We start from the raw sequence: 21,961 nt of genomic DNA, 5'->3' as shown, positions 1-21,961 counted from the left end.
TTTATTAATATGAAATGTATTAAGTGGAAATTTCACGGTATCACGTTTGGGAAATATTTATAAATGGTTTAAAATATGAACAGTTAGAAATGAGTGGTAAATAAGTGAATTGTATAATGAATTTCATGAAATACATGAATAAATCATGATTTGACTGTTTATAAATACCATAGGCTAAATCTTTCATGATATTGGATAAAGATCAAATTTCTCAAATAATTGTCAAAATTTGGACAACTATCCAATTCCTTTTATCGTTTAATTATATTAATTAAAAAATTTCTTCTCATTTTAAATTATATTATTGGATCTCAATCTATTGCCTTACTATCAAGTTGGTCCAAAAGCTTTTAAAAAAGAGTTGTCTTCTCCACCATATGTACTCAATAATGGAAATCATCCAAATTTCCATCAAATTATTAGGTGACTATCACATGTTTTACTTTTTGAATCTATATTTAATGTCTCATATAAGACTGGTGTTCAAAAATTCAAAAGAAGTCGTATTTGTTAGGGTCATGTCACAGTAACATTATGATTTAAAGACTATAGCCTCTGTTTGATGGCCTTTAAAACTCATAACCAAAATTTTGAATAGCAATTTTTTTTAAAACGTGGTAAGAAAGTAAGAAAAATCTTGGGTTTATTGTATAATATTTTATAGTGTGATTGTGTGATTGGAAATGAGTATGCAGAAAATAAAGTTTTTGAATAATAATTGTCAAACAGGGGCTTAATATTTTCTCTTGTACTTATTTTGTAATTATAATGAAATGTTATAGTCAAACTTGCTCAATTATCTACTCAAAATAATGCATTAGAGGCCCATATACAATTTCTTTTTTCATTAGAGGCCCATATACAATTTTTTTTTTTATTCTTAATACCGTCATGTTGTGTCAAGTTGGGTACTATCAGTGGCGGCCTTGAGTATAAGCGAAGTAGGTGATCGCTTAAAGCCCCACTTTGGTGAGGGTCCCAAATTATGTAAAGTTAATTGGTTGGTCGAAAAAAATAAAAATTATATTTATGAAATTCTGAAAATATAATTATCGTATGCAAACATACTAATAAAAATTGAAAATACAAAAATCTTTAAAATATATATATGGCAACAAACTTATAACTTACATTTATTTATCACAAACGTTACTTTCCCTATGTATAATTAAATCGACACTTTATTTTCCAAACATTCATTTTCTTTTTTTAATCAAACAAAAGGTCTATTTATCTTTTCCAATTCCATGTCCAACAATTACCCACCATTATTTTTCAACCCAACAAGATATAAACTATCTCCCTTTGAATTAAAATTTTGAAGATTCAATGCAATTTGGTTTGATCTCTCCACCATTATTACAACTTTACATGTTTTTTTAATTTTCTCTTATCTTCAAAACATATACTATAGAGTACATAGGTTGTTATTATATTGTTTTGTTTTAATCTCATTATAATAATAATTTTAGATATTTGCTGAAAGTATTTTGAATTTAATAATTCTTTGTCCTTATTCATACAGATACTTCTTATTTTAAATTAATTTCTTATAAATTAATATAAATTAGAAACTTGTTTGTAATTGATAATCATTTTCATTATTTTTTTACACTATCTTTTGCAGTTACATTCTTCAATTTTGTACGTAAATCATTCAAATGTATATTCAATTTTATTTGAAATAATTACAATGAGAAAATAATCATACAAACAAGTATACCCCTTTGCCATTGCATTTTAATTCTGTTTGCCAAACCTTACTTGTAATTTGTATTGCTGGTTGAAAATTGACATTTTATTAATTTTCTCTTCAAATATGGGGCTTAGTTGTCAATGTTAGATTCTTTATAATTATATTAAGCCCATGTTTTGTATCGATTAAAATCTAGATTTAAATTTAAATCAAAATCACCAATTAATTTTAATCACATATTTTATTGGTCCCAAAACTTTAAATCTACATATTTTATCTACTTCTATCAAAATCTACCAAAAATTTGATTTTAGGGGTTGTTTAAGGGTCATTTTTCTCAAAAAATGCATTTTGAAATAGTGTTACAATGTAGAATGTGTAATTAAAAAAAAAGTTTTGAGTTTGTGTGTAATATTATTTTATTGAGAAATGTGATTGAAATAATGTCAAATCACCATTGAAGAATATATTTTGATGAAAAAATGGAATTCAAACAAGGGATTAATCTCTATCAAACAGGCTAAAACTCTATACAGTGAGACTCAAAATATAGGATTCTAATTTGAAATTGGCATAAAGCACCCAAAATATCAGGATCGACCCTAAGTACTTTAATATTATACTTTTCCAAGCAAGCCAATTAAGTAAATTCCTACAAATAAAGCAAACTCACCAAAAATGGAAACAGCCGTTATGTTGCAGTTGTGCCCACATGTTTCATTTGGAACATAAGAAGGAGAAAAGGTTATATATTTGAGAGAATTAACGTAGCCTGCCCGCCTGCTTGGGATCTATCCATCGACTTTCTTGAACATCAAAAATTGTCTGCCTTTGAATGTCTGTCTTTTTGATATATATACATTTTTATCCTTCCCAATGCTAAATAATTAAAATATTTAAGGATATAAAATATGAGATGAAGACAATTAAACTACAGAAATCTGCTTCAGTAGTGTCTTTCCCAATGTGCACACCCCTCTATGAATTTAAACATTTTTGGATTTTGCGGTTTTGCTTTTGGGACTCGTTTGACAGTGCTATAAAAAAAAAAAAAAAAAAAAATAGTTGAACCCCAATTTTGAGGGTCCCCATCGTCCCGTCCCTTGAATTTTGTGATGGAGGTAAATCGCAAAATGTGCTCCAACAAATCAGGGAACAAGAGCTAGCTATAACTGCACCTACAAGGAGTCCAATTTCATGTCTCAGGAATTGAACTCTCACATTGAGGCTGCCGACAAGGCGTGAGATAATCTCACTCCTGTCATTTGTACTAGTACTACTTCTTGTAGAAGAGTTAGGATAAAATATTTTTAGAACATTAGCTCAATATATATAAAGGCATTTTCTTATTTTTAGAATCACCTTTTGACCTATCGGGTCCAAAGCTTTAATTGTGTACACTTTTATTAGATTAATTTGGAATTTTGGATTATCTAATTAATAAAACTTTAGCTAGTTTTCTTCTTCAATTATTATTGTTAATAAGTTTTTAATCCATGTTAACAAACATGTGAGTTTATTACAATGTTATACCACGCTAGACAAAAAATTTCAAAAAATAGTGATTAAAATTTTAAAAAAAAAAATAATTAAAATTTGGATATTGAAATATATCTATAAAACATTTTCTTAGGGCATATTTTGTGTACTGAATTGAATTTGAAATGATTAGACAAAAAGATTGACCTGCATATGAGTAAAGAAGAGAGATATTGGATAAAATTTATCATTGATCTAGCTTCAAGGTTAACGAATCAAACACGGTAAAAACCAATCTTGTTGAGCATTTATCTTGCAGCCAATTTGTAGTTCAAGTCGGTATATATTGAGTATTATTTATATCTTTAATCAATCGTTCACAAAAATTCATTACTTTTTCTTTTATTGCAATTATCACTTTTTGAGAACTTAAGTATATAAACTATATACTAAAGTGACATAATTATTAATTAGTTATTTGGAAAAATGTAATGTAAATACTATATATGCTTATTGAAAGAAAAGTAAATGTAACACATGAAAGATGTGCAAAAAACAGATTAGATAGTGCCTTTAATCAAACTTTTATTTTCTTTACATTTGAAGTTTTGATAGTACATTCTTATACAGAGTGGATGTAAGAAGAAGAAATACACTCATGAATTACTTGTGATACCATTTAATGTAAAAATAAAAAATAAAAAATCCAGTGGAAAAGAGAGATTCCCACCCACATGTAACGGTGGATAAGCCAGTGTTAGTTGAAGACAAAATTTTAAAGATATACATGTAGTTTTATATAATAATTAAATCAAATGATTTAACAGTTATAGAAAATGTATAAGTGATAAGTTCATGTCACCTATTTAATTAAATGGAAGAAATGATCCCACTTGCATCTGATCAGTCACCATACTGAAAATAAAATTTAAATGATGTGTGCGACGACGTCCAATAATTTAAACTTTTAATTTATGTGGTTTAATGGACATTGAAAAATGTCAAAATTGTAATGTCATGCTCAATTGCACGTCAAATTTATTTATTTATTTTTCAAAAGAAATTGACCCGTAGACTCTATGCTTTCTTACAAGTTACAACATCAAACTAATTTGTCCAAAGATTAATCACATCAAAATGCTCACAATCAAAACTAGAACTTAGCTGGGAAGAAGTGAACTCTTTTAACTCATCCCACAAACTTAAAATAGAGGTAAAGTAAGCCAAAGATGGTGATCCAAAACAAGAGGGTAAAATGTAGCTAATTTTGCAACACAAAGTTTTTAACTGAAATTCAATAAAAAATAAATAAAAATGTCACACAATGCCACATTAATTCCCTTGTCATGAGCTTCAAATCATGTTTAATTTCATCAAAAAGTTTGAGACACATTCAATAAACCTTAGACTCTTCAATATCGCTTCTCAAACTTAACCCCAAAATTCTGCTTCAAAATAGAGTCCACAGAGTCGAAGATGCAGCTAAATAACAATCCAAATTGATAGAAAAACCCTAGCTAATGACAATGAAATCTTGCCCTTCTGCTAATAGTTTTTGCTCCTGCATGTACTCTTAAGTACAAAATAATTATATAATAATATCAAACTTAATTATATTCCACAACCCTAATATAATTCTGCTTATTTTCATAATTTAGGTTTTCTTACCAAGATTCTGCTTGTTGTTATGCATCCACACTTTAAGCACTTGCCTTTTCACTCCAACTTCATTGCAGAATTGCTGCACCAGTTCTTCATCTTCCTTCTGCATCTTCCACCCTAATCTCTCGGCTAAATTCAGCATTTTTTCCTTCTGTTCTGCTGTAAACTTGGTCCTGAATCTCTTCTTCCCCGCGCTGCTACTCGGGTTAGAGTAATAGTCCTCGAGCTCGTCTCTTGAGCCAATTCCGCCACCTGAGGTGAAAGGTAAGGGCAGCGCAGCCACCCTCGGCTGCTGCTGCTGGGGTGCAGCAGCAATATGGAGGTACCCAGTTGGGCTGGTGTAGCCAAAATGCCTTTGAGGGTGGTGGGCCAAGAGTAGCCGTTGTTGCTGGCTTTCGGAGGCTTCTTTCCGGTGGAAATTGCGGTGGCAGTTACAGGCGGCGCATATGAGAGCTTCCATGGAACCCTCAGCTCCGGCAGCCATGAACTCGCCGCAGCCATCCACCGAGTGGCCTCCAATGCCCACAGCGTGATTTTTCAAACACTCTTTGTACCTGGGCTTCATCTGAGGTATCGCTTCTGTCGAGTGGCTGGGCATTTTTGTCGTCGGACGAGTTGAGTTCGAGTTCCCTAGTGAGTCGTAACCTGTCGGTGCCAATCCAATCTCTTCTTCATGCTCCTCTTCTTGATCCTCAAACTCCATCCCTTTAGCTAAATTCAACGCCTTAATTATCAGTCATCGCCTATATGTAATAGTCTTTTAGATTTAGTCCACACGCCTGCATAATTCAACCCTAGATAGAGTAAACGGGAAACATAGAATTATAGGTTTTAATTCATTTCTTCTTCAGATGTGTTAAATTGAAAAATAGGGGGAGATAAGAATACCTAGTAACCTAGAGTGAGAAGGAAAGCAACCAAAAAATTCCCAAGTATCCAATACAGGAATTGGATTTAAAAGAGAATAAGTGCTTGTTTGTCAAAACTTAAAGAAGTTGGGACCCATAAGTTTTAATTAATTTTTGAAAAACTGTTATCAATATCTGCTAAAAAAAATTTATCGAAGTTTTGTCAAACAACCCCTAATAATTACTTGTTATTTAGTGTTCAGGATATTGTACCTATTAGAATTTTGGCATTTCATTGCAAATTTGAAGTGTCAAAATTTAATGTGCTACTTGTACTATTTAGCAGCTATTGATTTAACTAAAATATTGATAAAAATAAATCAAAGTTAACAACTAATTTTTTTCATAAAATTTACAATTTTATGAACTTTATAATTTCATATTTCATTAAAATTTACCAAAAAAATTGAGTTTCAACAAAACCAAACAGGGACTTAATGTTAAAAACTAAAAGGTAGCATGTATTCTCATGAGTCTTCAAATTATCTTACACGATGCGTAATGTGTAACGATAAGGAGTACGATGACAACGAGGGATTTTGCTACTTGTACACAAAAATTGTACATAAGCTGTTATCGAAAATGATATGAATGGAAAAGATTGAATGAAAAAGTTTGCTGATGTATTTTAAATTGGCAAATAATAGAATATCATTTGGATATTATGTAATTTCTTATCTAAACCTTAATATACATGTAGCAAGGTCCCGACCAGGAGTTAGGTTCCTTTCTCATGTACATTTAAACTATGGTAAATATTTTCTTAATGTGTTTTGACTCCTAAGTTATGTAATTTCTTTTCTTATATTATTATTAATACATATTTTAGCACTTAGGATGGATTGATTGAAAAGATAAAGTTACGAAAGATGTCTTCTTGGAATAGATAAGATTGGACATAATGAAAGAATATAAATCTTCGAAAGAAATTCGATCGTTTTTAAACAATGCAAAAAATATATCATGAGTAAGGTTTTAATCTTGTTTTGTTTTTTTAATAATATTTGGATTATGACATTTAAATTTTTTCCCCCCAAATATGGCACCAGTGGATAATAACACGTTAATCAATTTTGTTTACCGGAGTCCGGTGATAGCCAGTAAAGGGGAGGGGTAAATTTGTTTACTACCTTACAGCCCGTTTGGAAGGGATTTTTTACCACAAAAAATTAATTTTTTGAATGTTATTTCACTATTTCAGCCGTAATTTTTGATTTCTTCTCTCACAGGTGAACCCCATTTTTCTTTTAACGGTCAAAAAATCAATTCTCAAAATACCTTCCAAATGGGACTTTAATCTTTTTCTACCGCACAGCAAAAATCTGCAGAGATGGACAGTGAGAAAGCGTGGATTTAACAGTACAGTACAGTATATTTCTGCTGAGCAGTGCTGAACAAAAGAATACAAAGAACTGCAGAAATTATTTTTCTACCATCTTCTTTTACTGTATTTATTGAACTGAACTTTACTCATACTTTGTCAATTTTAATGTCACTGTTCTTGTTCTTAAAGAAACACTAACACCAAATTAACCTTTTTTTTTTTATAACTATTACTTAATTATGTTTTCTCTAATGATCAAAGCGTTTTTTCCCCATGTTTAACATATTTTTAAGGCAATTCTGCAACTATTGCAAATTACTATAACGTATTATCCACAACGATTGAGTCTCTAATTATTGTTTAATTAATGTTATATTTTTACTCATAATGAAACATTATTCGTTTCTTACCTAACATGTCATATACATTTTCATATTTTAGAAAACCCTTGCAATCACACGTCACGACCTTAAATTTAGGGATTAGTTTTCCATTTCTTTTATTAATCGATGACATAAAATATCTTGGGCTCAATTTTTTTTTAAAGAAATAATTGCAACTGCAATCTCAAACCTTTCACTTTTACAACTTTTAACTTTTACTTAATATTTCATTTGTAGCATCTGCAATTCCAACCCTATTAGTTGCTTGCAGTCGATGGACAAATGGACGATTTGCTTGTGAGTTAATCCAAAAAAAATAAAAATATGACCAATTTTGACAAACAAACGAAGGTTAATATCATCCGTTCATATTTTTTCACCAAGTAACTTAACTAGATTTTTAAAATCTGCATTAGTTACTAATCAAAATAATACATCACTCAATATCTCCTTTTCAACCCTATAAAGATACCTCATTTGTTCCAAATATCCGAACATTTTCATAGCATTGTTCAATAGAAAGCGATTAAAAAAATCTGAATCCACGTAATCTAGATAGCTGATCTTATCATGTTCATACATATAATTTTTGCATCTTGACAAATAAAATCTACCAGGTATAGCCCTATGGTGAAATAGACGGAGTTCTCACCTGAAAAAACACAACTACAATAAGAATAAGTGGAATTCAAATAATAATCATAAGTATAAACTCATTCTAACATTTGGTTTGAAATATTAGACATCATAGTAATTGTCTAATCCCTGGCACATTCAGTGGGGATTAATAGAAAGAAAAATTTCGATCACAAAATGTTGGTAAAAGAGCATGATGAAAATCATCCAAATATATCTGGTGCTCACAAAGATTCAACTTTTTACACAATTTGCTCAAGGAAGGAAAAAAAATGAGAAACTCACCGTATTCGGCTAGGGAAGGGATCCTCTAAGATGAAAAGCATAATATGTTGGAATTTCTTCAGATTCATGGGTTTCTTGTGAATCCATTATGGAAGAAGATGGTTCAATATGTTCTTTCGTGTTTCACAATGGGATACATAAGGATTTAATGACTATATTAAAATTAACCTTTTTTTATATTTTAAAATTGTAAAATATAAATGGATGATTTTAGCCTTCATTTTATTGGTCAAATAGGCGAGATGTTTTAATTTTTTGGGTCAACTGATGGGCAAATAGATGAAACCATCCATTTGTCCTTCAGTTGCAAGCAATTAAAAGATTTTAGAAAACATGTGCTACAAATGAAAAATTAGGATAAAAGCTGCAACAAAGTGAAATGTTTGGGACCGCAACTTCAATTATCACTTCTTACATTTTCAATACGCAAATATGCTAACTCAAGGAATGTTTGAAAAATATTTATTTTAAAGATTCTCGAACATCCAAAATATTAACATTTCGAAGTAATAAATTAAATTGACACCATGCTTTAAAATATTCAAGCTATCCACACATGTTGACTAAGAGTCATAAAATATGAGAAAACAATCTCGTATTGAGGTACTTTAAACTTAACTAATAAAATATCATTATTTAGAACTACAAGATATTTAGAAAAATAATGACTACTTGTAAATAAGTCCATAACACCTGGTCATGGCCTAGTGCAACATCATCTATCTCGTCACCTGTGAACTCACACAAACTCTCTAATACTCATGACTCTCAAAATGTTGAGTTTCGAAAAATAAACCAACACGTTTCCTTGAGAAAAATATGGTCTATGTGTTTTGGAACGTTTAGCGAGGCATTATGCATTCAAAATGCATGACAAGGTCAAGTATACATGGCAAGTTAAGACATGCTCAAGTTTGTATGACAAGCTCAAGTATGGGGTCTCTACGGCTTTTAGGTTTTATTCCGAATGCCGAATAACCAACATTGGCTATTAATAACAAGTATCTCACTTGTGTTCCTTTTGAGAAAGGTGGATGGCCTTAAGAAGTCAACGTTGATCTTAAGTCAGGTTGATCAAATCAAGCACACTGTTCATTCTATCATTCATCTTGAAATTATAAGACTCGTCCGAATAAAGTTAAAAAATAAGAATAACACGAATATGATCATAACAAGTCAATGTCGATCCCAAACTCGGATTGATTCATATCAAGACTTCATAATAGAATCAAGCATAATGTTCGTTCTATCACCTATCTTGAAATGATAAGACTGCTCCTGATTCAATGCATAGCAAGAATAATAGAATGGTTGTATTGCGGAGCGACCATAGTCATGTTTTCTTGTGAGATCATGAAGAATGATAACCATGAAATAAACCAAGCATGTTTATCATGTAAGTGATACTTAGCAAATATAAAATATAATCTTACATAATTCAGGTTCACATATCCTCAAGTACATATTTCATTCTTAAAAATTACAAAACACATCAACATATAAAGCATAATTAATATATTTCACTCAAATAAATAAAGCTCTCCTACAATTAAATAGAATAAACATACACAAAATAATATTTGAGATCTGCTTTAATTTATTGTGGTCGATCATTTCTTTGACCTATAGTCGCAAAGGATTACGTATAAGAGTCAGTTCTTATATGTATACATTTATTGATAATTGTTTAAATCACATATTTGATGAGATTCACAACTTATCAAGCACATATTCCATCAATTATATTGAATTTTATTAAAAATTTGATTTTTATCAAAATTAAAAATGGGCTATATTTGCAATAAAATTGCAGGGTCCCGGCCTCATGGGGTTCATGTGATGCTCTTAAAGGAGCCAAGAGGATGGAAAGACGTATGACTTGACGTGCTGACACATAAACCACTCACAGTGACACAGTTGTGTCTGTTGGAAGGAAACTGCTGTAATTTACAGAAGCAGATAATCATGGAAGACACAAAAACATAAATGGACAAATATTTACCTTCAAAAACCATGCAAATAGGCCTCAACCATGTCAGCTTTTTTAACCATCCTTGAATCTTGATACTTATATTCTTACTTTCTGCAGCTAAATGTCAAATGTACGATCGTAATTCGACAACTTATAGTGACATTTTCATGTTGGTTCGTTTTCAAGTGTTAGTTGATGTTTGATTTTTTGTTATAATGTGATTACTCAGATAAAATTCATTAGGCTTGATAATGAAAATGTCTTATGTAGTCATTCAGTGGTCTAAATTAATTTGCTTGATTATCATTTTGAAACAGAATAAGTGATTACCATAATTGGATTTATAGGTTAAAGGCTATATTGTGGGAGCGTCATTTATGCAGCAAAATGGGAAATTTACACATAGCCACTTAATTTTTTTTGGCAACATCGCTCTCAAATCTTTCTTGGGCCATAGTCTAATACACACACATAAAGTCGCCTTCGAACTTTGCTGGGTGCCGAATTCATGGAACTAGTTAGTGTTGTCAAAAGGGTTAAGTTATTACGACCAACATAGAGGTTTGCGATGCAAATCAATATAGGCTTTATTCCAACCAATTTTGAAGTGTCGATCCATGACTTATTAGACACTGAGTGCACCCTGTAACGGGATATGCACTTTATGTATTGCCTTTATGGACCTACTAGTACAACTCGTCCGGTACGTGATCCATTGATTAGGCCCGTAGCTTGACCGCGCAACATCCTTGTGTCATTTTTGCTAATGAAATAGCTGTTTTTGTGTGTCTGTGTGTGTTGCATAAAGTGGGAGAATTGTGGGAAAAAGGGAGCAAGATTGTGACAAGACGAGAGGGAGCTAGTGGGGACTAACTTGATGCCCCATTTCCTAATATTTCCCATTCCCTTCACCTGTAAAAGTGGGACAACTCAACCCCAACAACAAAAGCCTAAGTCCCTGTTTGTATAAAATTAAAATTCAGATTTTAATTTAAATTAAACTCAATGATTAATTTTAATCACACATTTCACTATATCTATGACTTTTTAACTATACATTTCATCTTCTTTTATCAAAATTTAGCACTTGTTTCAGCCCATTTTGGTTAAAAAATATATTTTGAAATAATGATTTTTGAAAAAAAAAATGAATGGTTCAAAAAGAGGAAAATTTTTCAATTTACGTGTACAATTATTTTATAGGAGAATATGTGATTGAAAATAAAATTTGAAAAAATTAAAAATTTGATTTTAATCCTCACTAAAGTGCCGCTAAAACTAATTGTGTTTGATATATTTTAGCTACATGTACTGTCACTTATTTGAATCTGTCCTTATCTTTTCAAATTCTTGTTCATAACAGCTAGGTTTGACAAGACATGAAGCATTAAAAAGATACTTTGTTTCCGAGCATGCTCTGTAAATGTGTAATGGAAGCCTCAAGAGGATAATGATAATAATGTAATTATGGACAAAGTGTTGCTTGCTTTTAAATGTGTTGAATTTCAAACAGTTTTATACAGACATAGATTATACACCCCCATAATATCTTTCAAGGGATTGCTTGATAATAATAGGGGATAAATGTGCTTTGCTTTTAAGATTTTGTCCATCATTGCATTTGTTCCTGTTTGTCTCCAGGAATATTTCGTTCTTCGTCTTGGCCGTAGTAGCAAATATTCGACTAAAAACTAGTTACTTTTCGTTCTTCCACCAAGAGAGGAGCTTATTTTTTCAGATTGTTCATCGTTGATCTCTTATCAATTAATTTTGAGTGGTTTTTATCGAGACCCAAAGCAAGTTGTGCATGAATTTCTTCACGAATTGAGGCCTTGAAAGTGAAAAGATGAAAAATCCAATATATGAACGATGCTTGCACATAGGTTAGCTAAACTTAGGTATCGAGGATGCCCGAGAAATATCGTGTACCGTATTTAGCATGTGCTCCAAAGGAAAATTGGTCTCAAATTTTAGAACCGGGATACAACGGTCGACAACAGTGTTAGGGAGTTCAAAGACTTTGCCGAGTCTTTACTCCTTTTGCAGTAATATGACGTGCAATTGACCAATTCTCAGATTGAAAACGCTAGTTCAATCCGATCCTGTTATCTACGGTCATACTTCCATAATCTCAATTTCCAGTATAAGATGCAGCTATTTAGTTGTCACATTATTTCAATCAGTATCCAACATCATACCCAAAAATTCCATATTGACAAGGGTGGATTCAATACTCAGATTAGTAGCAAGGGTGTTATTCCAAGAAAGGGTCAAACTGACATGTCCAAAGAATGGTAACCCTCACACACTCAAAAGAAAGGCTAAGAAAATTTTCAAAGTAGAACAGTACAGTCATAAAATCCAAACTTACAACAAACTCAACTTACTAATTGTATCATATTTAAGTTATCATGATTTTATAAAAGTAAAAGTATGCAGAACTTATCCAAGATTCAGTATATGAATAGTGAGTAAACATCTAAGACTTTGTTGTAATGTATTGCCATTCAATTCACTGGAGAAACTATATTTCCACACTTAAATAGCAAGACAAGATTTGACTAGTTGTAAATTCAGAACATAATTAGCAAAGAAAAATCAGGTCGAGCAAAGTTGACAACATTGTGTTAACCATTCAGAATGAGAAGTTGAGTGCCATCATAATAGGTCAAGTTTCCCCAAGTCAATATTCACAACATCAAATTTCGACAGAATAATGCAGATGATAAGAGTACTAAGCAAAAGAATAAAACAAGTGCAAATTTACATCCTTGCACCGGGTTCAAAACAGGGTACTTCAGTATAATATTAGACAATCAAATATGCCACTGTAAGTTGACAAACTCGAATGTGGAGACAAAATATATGATAGAAGGAGATTATACATTACTTAGCCTATGTTTGTCTCATACTTAAAAACATCAAGCCACATTTTATCAATGTTCTAATAAGCATAAGGCATGAAGGTCAAGTCTCAAGACTCACACGCCAGGAGTGCTTTGATGAAGCCTAGGCGTAATAAAGAGTTTTCCTATTTTTAGTATTTAATTTTTCTATACCTTAAAATGAATAAAATAACGCGTAACTTAAAAATTTATAGAAACTTCACACATTTTTCAAGTTTCCAACAAAAACATAATTTTCAAAATTATAAATACCCCAAATCAATAATGTTTTGGTGAGCAAAGAAGCTATGTTTGTGGGCCGGATCACTTCACAAGTTGACCATTAATCAGTAAGAGAGGGTAGAGAACAATGGGGATGAAGGAGATTTTCCAGAGTACATTGTGCTGAAAATCATGGAACTTTAGCACATCATATGATCTTTAAGAAACAATAGAGCAATTCCATTTTAAGCTATCCAACTCCGACCTCAGGAAGTTTTATGGAAAATAATTATTTTAAACTAGCAAAATTAAGAATCGGACATGATTACAAGCTTTTAAGCTGCTTTGTCCTAATCAAAGTAAACCGATGTAAAACTACAAAAAATAGCTCAGTTACCCATGCTATCTCGGACACAAAACGTTGCATAGCTTACAGTGATGAACATATGCAACACCAGAACTGAAAGATCTTAAACAATACAAACATGCATTCAGTCATTTGAAAGTTTACCAAATCTTTTACAAATGCGAATCTTCTTGGTACGAGGAAGCACATCCTTTTCAGGAAAGTGAAACTTGGAGGTGATTTTACACGGATTGCATGTCGTGTGCTAGTAAGGCATCCTGCAAGAACTTTACCGCCCCATCATAATTCAAAAAACCCATGTACCAAAATTCATGGTTATCAACAGATATAAGCTGGATATACTTTTCAGCTGTATTTGTTCTGCTTGGTGAAGGGTTAACTGCTTTGAGTTGATGTAATGGGATAACTACCTGTACAGAATATTTTTGAACATAAAAAAATGTCAGCAACTATGACGCAATTTATGAAATGAATAATTAACTGATGGTATCAGAAATGTACAGATGAATCCAGGTAAATCAGTGATGACAATTATGAGAAGTTTAAGAACAAATTCTGTCTCGGTAACCCCAAAAAAAAAAAAAATCGCAAATATTTATAACCACCCCTCCCCCCACCCCCTTTTCTCTCTCTCTTTCTCATTTTCATGGGTCACTAAAGCACTGCTTGTGCACAAAATAAATCAAAAGAGAAACTAAGCAAGCTTGCAATCAAACAAATTTAATAATGCAAAAGCATAAGCAAAAGGGTAAAACCTACAGGCTACAATTGTACAAAAGGGAAGTGTTCCAATACATCTTGTTACCATAACTCGTGGCTTTAGGTGTACACAGCACCAAGTTATTACAGAGTATGAAATACAACCTGGCTTTTTTAGGTTGAATAAGAAGGGCGACAAATCTACATATTTTAATGCATATTCTATGTTGAACAAATGACAAACAATGATTATTATATGCTCAAATGCTTTTAGGAAGATTTCTCCTTGCTAAAAAATCCACTTCACCTTCGAATAAGGAAAGTAGAAAGAGAGCTGATATTATTGAGAATGTTATCATGTCTAACACAATGTTATCATGTCTTAACACCAATTCTCCGCAGAACATTTATCATCAGCTCAACCACTCCTGTCTATACCATGGAGAGATAGAGAGATGAGAATGCAGGTGTATGTCTGATAGTAATTGAAGGTCTTGGAGAAAAACATTGTTAGCACTTGATGAGTCCTCATTTGATACATCATCCTTGTGATCAGAGTGCATAAACTTTAAATAACATGCATTTCCATAATTGTAAAACAAAGTAGATTAAACAGTTTTTCCACGATCCAACAAGAAAAGTAACCAAATAATAAAATCATTTGCACCTGTATAAGAACATTTACGTAAGTTCTTATTTCAATTCTGAATTTCATATGCAGGTAAAGTATATTGAAATTAGTAACTATAACATAAACGATCAGAGTACTGATAAAAGAGAAATGACAACTATGCTTATAAGTAACTTATAAGATGGATTTTGAAAAGTAGGTAGACCCATACTTGTTCAAAACTCATCTTATAAGTTACTTATAAGCTCCACCCAAACATGTATCAGACTACAAACAGTAAAGAATACAAAAATACCTTATAATAGCTCCATTCTGTCTTGTCGCTAGCTTTGTATGAAAGTGGATTATCGCTACAAAATGCGAGCTTTGCAGTTGAGACATATAAAACACCCATAACCGGACCAGCAGATGTGGATAAGTAACATGCAAATGAATTACGGAGTTGCTCCTCAGGAACTGTCTCAAATGTTTGCCGAAATATTTTCTCATAGCCACCTTCTGCTAGAACCTTTGTTCCCTGTGCAATTCTTCCCAGAGCAGCGTCAGCTAGACTAGGGCTGGTTTTCACTGAGAAACGAAAGGACATTTAGCGATTTCTGTGCACAAGGGTTCTACAGACGGAGAGGAACAGAAAGCCTACAGAATATTAGGAGGAAATCTGGAAAATCAAGAGCTCAGTAATGGTTTTATCTTGGTTGTTGAAATTAAATCTATTCCAACTTCTATAGACAATTTAGTAGTTCTTTAAATAATCTAAGAGCTTGGTTTTGTCTTTTTTCGTTAAACTTTCTTCCCAGTACTTCTTGTATCCGGAGTTCAGCCATTTGATTACAATATTATTGGATTCTATAAATACAAAAGCAGGGACCGTTAATACAACCATAGTGATGTTAAGCAACAAATCAAAATAGATATATATTACCATGATGCCGTGAAAGATTTTTAGAGTTATAAACGATTCTATGCAGGGAAAGATTTTCAAAGTTATAAATGATTCTATCTAACCAGCAAAAAAAATTATATACTAATTGCTTTCAATCAGATGGATTCTCCAAATAATCTGCCTTCCATTTAGGCATCTGATCATTCAAGATCACTTTGACTTCACCCGTAATTCAGTGACCAATTGTCCACCCACCAACACCGCCCGGGAACATCAAGGTCCAACTCTAGTGGACACAATATTTAAAATGCTGCAGTTGACTAAATAGACAAAAGAAAATTATTCTTGAAATAACTCAAAAAATTTATCTTCCTTTGGCTCTTATAGTTTCCAGAACCAACCTACCATTTATTTTCTCACAGAAATTTTACGAACCCATTTTGATCCTAAACATTTAGAGGTCAACCCACAAAGAAGGAACCCACTTGTCTGAATTACCCTAATAATTCTACCTATCCATCATCATTAGAGTTCTTTTGCATTCCAAACAAGGAATCAATTTGACATCAATGACTACGAGTTCCAATGGGGACAATTTGAGTTTGATGTGATTTTCCTACACAAAGTAACAAATCCAGTCCTTGCTTCCTCATCATCTTATAATTATCTATTTGCTCAGTAACAATTTTTTCAAGGCATTATCTGTGTGACACCTTACAACAGAGTTTTAAATCTTCAACTGTGACAAAGAAGTGTAGGTGTAGGTGTAGGTGTAGGTGTAGGTGTAGGTGTATGTGTAGGGGTTAATGTCTCATCTAAGGAAGCATACATCAAAGAATATTACTGTGCATTTCCTGCACCAAGGTCAGGAGGCGTTGATTTCAAAGCAACTCATGTTGATAAGAAATTCAACTTTCGAAGACTCGAGCAACACTTCCCTCAATGAGGATTAGCCTTTGAATAATATTCGACACAAAATTAAACCTGCTAGCCAGGTTTAAAGAAATAAATAAATAAATAAAAGAACCATCACCACTGAGAGCTGAGAAGGTTGGAGGATAGGTTATGAAATAGAAGCATCTTTCTCACTGCAAAGATTTGAAAGACACGTGTTACCAAGTGGTGGTGTTAAATTTTTCTGCATTTTTTTTTTTTTTTAAACTTCTTCTCTCAATAATTACATTAAAAGATGCAGTTTTGCACAGAAAGGTCATTGCCCAGTATCCAAGGGTCTTAGCCAGCAAGTTATTAACAATAAAAGATTTACTTCACGCAACTTCTTTCTGGTGCTCTCTGTATCTATTTTTTTTCCGTCAATTATTTTCCTCATCAACCCAAACCTAGAGGCTCATGCCCTCCAGGGCTTCAAATAGTCTTTAAATGCCAGTAGTATAAAAGTGTAAGGAGTTGTGCGTCTCCATAAATGTCCTTATACACACTAGTGAATGGCATAAAATATTTTCCGTTTGCGGATTGAGCAAAAAATGCAGACGCATAGAGTTGTATACAAGTTCTTTTATGCTTTGATAGAGTAGAAAAGCTCACTAACAAAGTTGTGGTGATTTTATTTTGTAAAGCTCTGAGTTGCTTCTCATTTCCTCAAGGCCTATAAAATTTGGAGGAAGGCTCTTTATTTTTGGCTATTTTTATGTGGATGATGGCTGTGAGCAAATAATTGGTGGGTGGTATAAGTGATGTCATGTGAAGGCAATTGAAGGTTAAGGTGAATTTGATACCTTACATTCTTTTGCATCTATCAGTTGACGAATGATGTCTAGACTTACACTAATGGTGGTGGTTAGATTGCAACTGAGGTGGATGGCCCACAATGCTGGCAAGTGATGCAGGTTAATGGAAAGGGATGCGAAAAAGTGGAGGCCTGAAGAAAGGTTAAAGTAAGAGAAGGAAAGCAATTGGAATATGCTCATATATGAAAGTTGGCATATTTATATCATAAAATATTGGACCAGTGAACTAAAGATAAATGAGTAAGATCATACGAAAACTATCACCATATGAGAAGATAGAAATAGAACAAAAGGAAATGGATTTCCCATGTTTGGCATGACAATGAGACATATTCACATCAAAATACTCCAATTCCGTCTATAAAGCATTTTCCCTAGAAGGGTAATGGAGCCATCGTTGGATGCATAAAAAAGAATTTTCTGCTCACAGTATTCATTCAATGAATTTGAAAATCAAATTGTGGGGAATTTACGTAGCCACAAATTAGTATAGATTTGAAACATGTCAAATTTTGAAAACTTTTGCAAGAATGACCATTTTTCGGTAAAATTTATCATTTGCACCCTTTTCCTCTATTTGTTCAATATAATACATTGTTTTACATTTGAACAACGTCTGAGATGAAAAGAGTAGCTTCTAAGAGAAGCAATCTACAAATACATGTAATTTCCCATACATGCCATTATCCACAACACAATGCTAATTAACAAAAGTTACGAAATGTCTTTCATTTCCATCATATTTGTTCAACTTTGAAACATTAATATCTTTTCATTTTTTCATAATATTTATGCATTGCCCTTGGAAGTTAAACCTACAGTTTTCGAACTATATATCTAGACAATTTTTTGCTCTAATTCTAGATGGTTTAAATTAGACTGTTTAGAATGATAATTTCAATTGTCAACCCGCACATATGCAGAGAGAAATATAGACATATTGGGGTTTCAAGAGATGCCTTGACAAGCTAGGAGAGAGAGAGAAATCATTTCTGGTTAAGTGTGAGTGATTGAGGAGAGAAGAGCCATTTTTTTTTTTTTTTGCATGTAAAGGTGTGTATAGATTAAATATAGATTAAAGAGTCGTCATAATTCTTTTCAAATGAAGATATAAAATTGTAATTTAGAAAAGTTGTTCAAAATTTTTGAATTGGATAGATTTCAAAATGTATAGTGAAAAGTGGGCATTTTGTGCAATTTCCTCTAAAAACAAACTAAAATATAGGAAAAGCTTACGGTGCTGCCAAGTATTCCCAGCAAGATCCTCAGCCTTCCTTGTAGCTTCTCCCACCTTCTTTCCCCATCTCCCTAACACATCCTTTACATTTTCCATTGTACCTAAAATGAAAAAGCAAACATTCAACCTTTCTACATAAGTTTTTTCTATGCCTTCAAATTAAAATTTCTAATGTCGATCAATCCATCAAAATCAACTTCATAAGTCCTTTTTAACATCATCAAATTCAAGATAAAGACCATAAAAAAAACATTTACCGACTCAATTACCAACAAATATTATAAGCAAAAAATAAAATTAAAAAATAATAATAAATAAATAAATCCAAGCCAGATTTCCTGAATTCTGTGGAATTACAAGAAAAAGTATACCAACTCATTAGCTAATTTAGCTCTAATTCAATAAATGAGAGCCTCGTGTGCATGAAACTTGACAAGTGAGTGTCAATATTCATACTAAATCCAAAAAAGAATCATTCAAATACACATTCTTTTTAGCAAACACAAGGACACACAAACTGAGTAAAAACCACCTCAATCCAATCCAATCCAATCGCAAAACAGTTTAACGAATAACAGTAGCCAAAAAATAAAAACTCATACACAAATATATCCACATACTTATGTATTCGAATACTGACTTTTGAAATTTAAGGACAAGGAATCTCTAGAAGGCGCCGGGGAGTAAGCAACGTATGGATTGGATCCGCGATCGTAATCCCTATGCACCGGCGATTCCGTCACCAATTCCTCACTCCACCTCACCGATTTTTTCGATTTCAATTCTTTAGTATCATCATTACTCTCCTCATTTATATTCACATTAATATTGGCATTATCTCCTTGTTTTACTGCCTCTACTTTTGCTTCACCCTTCGGTATCGGTTCCGGGTCGGGTCTCGGAATGGGGTTCGGATATTTACCGGGTGAATTCTGATCTGGCTCCAATGATACCGCTTCCATTTCTCCATTATCGTCTTTATCGATCGGATTCGACCGCTCCATCGTTTTCAAGAATTTGGGGATACAATGGGAAATTGGATTTTATGTATCCAGAGCGCGCGAGTCGGCGCGTGGAAGTTAAATATTTGAATGCTGGAATAGGGACGGTAACAGCTGTGACGATGGTGATTGTAGTGTCGTGATAGGTGACCAAGTGCCGGCTAATTTAACGCAGTAAGTGAAATAAGAATCTGACCTCAACTATTGGACAAACTATTATTAGCCGAGCCCTATTATCACGGATGTTAATGAATCAAATCGAATCGACTCGAGCGTCAAGAATCGAAATTTGGGCTCGTCTCAAATAAAAATGGTTCTTACTTTTTTGGACCTTGTTGAATCGAGCTTTTACTTGGCTTAAATATGTAGACTCGACCCGAGCTTTCGGCTCAAACATTATCGACTCAAGCAGAACTGTCTCGCCGCTTTTTTATTTTATTTCTTTATTTTTATATAGCTGCCTGTTTTGTAGATTTATTTATTTTTTTAGGCTCAACTCGTTACAGGTCGAAAATTGTCTTTGTGGCTTGATAGTCACACGGGTTGACTCGAGCCTCGACTTGATTCTACCAAGCCATGAGCCTTCCAAGTCGACGAACCAAATTGACATCTCAACTATTATCTACAAATTATTTTTTAAAAATAATTTATTTTAATAAAATAATTTTACACTTAAATTTAAAATTTTTATTCACACATTTTCAGAAAATTAATATTACGACACAAAAAAAACAAGTTAGACGGATCTAAATAAAAGGCACGAGAAGGTGCTTCGTAGATGGAAAAGATGTGAAAAAGATTATCAATAATATTTTGACTACCTATAATCAGTATTTTAAAAAGAGTAAAGTGTGGGTAGACGTGTAGACGAGTTTTAAGCTTTGCAAGCCTAGGCGACACCTAAACGTTAAAAAAGTTACTTGTTATTATTATTATTTTAAATAATTAGTCATTCTAAAAATCATTTAATAATTAAAATAACACATGCCAAATATTTAAAATTATAAAATACTATATTCACTTAATAATTCAAAAAATTATCGATTGTACAATTTTCAAGTGTTTGAGATGCAAAAGTTAGACCATTTTTCATAATTTGTAGACCATTTTTCATAATTTGAACAAAACGATAAGTTTAAAAATCATTATTACGTTATATAAATAGCACTGTAACTTAAATCCTATATAATCTATATTGAATAAAGACAACTTTTTATACAGATAAAGTCATTTAAAATTTTGAAATTAAAGCTAAATAAAAGCCTTTTATAAAATTAAATAAATTAATAAACAAAATTTTTTTAAAAGAAGAAAAAATAAATAAATTATCAAGTGCGTCTAGCCGCGTCTAGGCGCACATTAAGTAGTTAACCACCAAATTTGCGCTTACTGTTAAGGCAAAGTGGTTTTCCAATGCCTCGCGCTTGGACACCATCTAAGCACACTTTTTAGAATACTATCTATAATAGAGTTAAATGTTGCATTAGTCATTGAACTTATACCTTTGTCATAATTTACTTGCTGGACTTTCAAACGTTTAACAATGGTTTTCCTAAACTTTAACATCTTGTACTTAATTACTCACTCACCATGTTTCATTAATCATTGAATTTTAAAAATACATCAGAGTAATCACTAAATTTTAGCCTCTGAATGATACCCATTATTTAATAATTCATTTTTCTTATACTGATTTTCAACCAAACATTTCATCAATAAAATAATTTACAAGTAAACTTAAAATTTTTTCTTACTTTTTAACTACATATTCTCCACAAAATCACTATTGCAAAATTTATTTTAGCATAAAAATGTGGCTCAAACAAGGGCTTACACATGTTGCACTCCATCACTAGAACTTATACCCCCGTCATACTTTACTTACTAAATTTTAAAATACTTCCGAGTGATCACTGAACTTTATTAACTGGATCTAACGGTTA

The 21,961-nt window shown here is 32.3% G+C and overlaps 2 protein-coding genes and 1 long non-coding RNA gene across 3 annotated transcripts; 1 reads left to right on the top strand and 2 right to left on the bottom strand.

The window, feature by feature from the left end:
• Nucleotides 1-4,222: 4,222 nt before the first annotated feature.
• Nucleotides 4,223-5,778, bottom strand: LOC111369556 (zinc-finger homeodomain protein 2-like). Its single transcript, XM_022991125.1, has 3 exons — nt 5,726-5,778; nt 4,844-5,616; nt 4,223-4,747 (listed from the first exon to the last, which is right to left on the bottom strand). Exons 2-3 carry the CDS (start codon nt 5,538-5,540, stop codon nt 4,689-4,691), a joined length of 756 nt encoding a protein of 251 aa, XP_022846893.1. The 5' UTR covers nt 5,541-5,616; nt 5,726-5,778; the 3' UTR covers nt 4,223-4,688.
• Nucleotides 5,779-13,774: 7,996 nt separating this feature from the next.
• Nucleotides 13,775-20,161, bottom strand: LOC111369554 (GLABRA2 expression modulator-like). The gene is made up of 4 exons (XM_022991124.1): nt 19,658-20,161; nt 19,017-19,118; nt 15,445-15,716; nt 13,775-14,229 (listed from the first exon to the last, which is right to left on the bottom strand). Exons 1-4 carry the CDS (start codon nt 20,019-20,021, stop codon nt 14,041-14,043), a joined length of 927 nt encoding a protein of 308 aa, XP_022846892.1. The 5' UTR covers nt 20,022-20,161; the 3' UTR covers nt 13,775-14,040.
• On the top strand, nt 15,792-18,110 carry LOC111369555. Its single transcript, XR_002698191.1, has 2 exons — nt 15,792-16,796; nt 16,833-18,110. It is a non-coding gene; the product is annotated as an uncharacterized LOC111369555 (long non-coding RNA).
• Nucleotides 20,162-21,961: the final 1,800 nt, after the last annotated feature.

Source organism: Olea europaea, chromosome 20, assembly GCF_002742605.1.
Source record: "Olea europaea var. sylvestris chromosome 20, O_europaea_v1, whole genome shotgun sequence".
Taxonomy (NCBI): domain Eukaryota; kingdom Viridiplantae; phylum Streptophyta; class Magnoliopsida; order Lamiales; family Oleaceae; genus Olea; species Olea europaea.
The sequence above is the reverse complement of the archived record's forward strand: the minus strand, read 5'-3'. Positions and strand labels throughout refer to the sequence as shown.

Excerpts from the sequence above, each read along its gene's own strand:
- LOC111369556 (XM_022991125.1), bottom strand. The coding sequence starts at position 5,540 with ATGGAGTTTGAGGATCAAGAAGAGGAGCATGAAGAAGAGATTGGATTG. Across the intron at positions 4,748-4,843 it reads TAACAACAAGCAGAATCTTG|AGTACATGCAGGAGCAAAAA; the intron begins GTAAGAAAACCT and ends TTTGTACTTAAG.
- LOC111369554 (XM_022991124.1), bottom strand. The coding sequence starts at position 20,021 with ATGGAGCGGTCGAATCCGATCGATAAAGACGATAATGGAGAAATGGAA. Across the intron at positions 19,119-19,657 it reads CTTGTCCTTAAATTTCAAAA|GTACAATGGAAAATGTAAAG; the intron begins GTCAGTATTCGA and ends TTTTCATTTTAG. Across the intron at positions 15,717-19,016 it reads TGGGAATACTTGGCAGCACC|TGAAAACCAGCCCTAGTCTA; the intron begins GTAAGCTTTTCC and ends TTCGTTTCTCAG.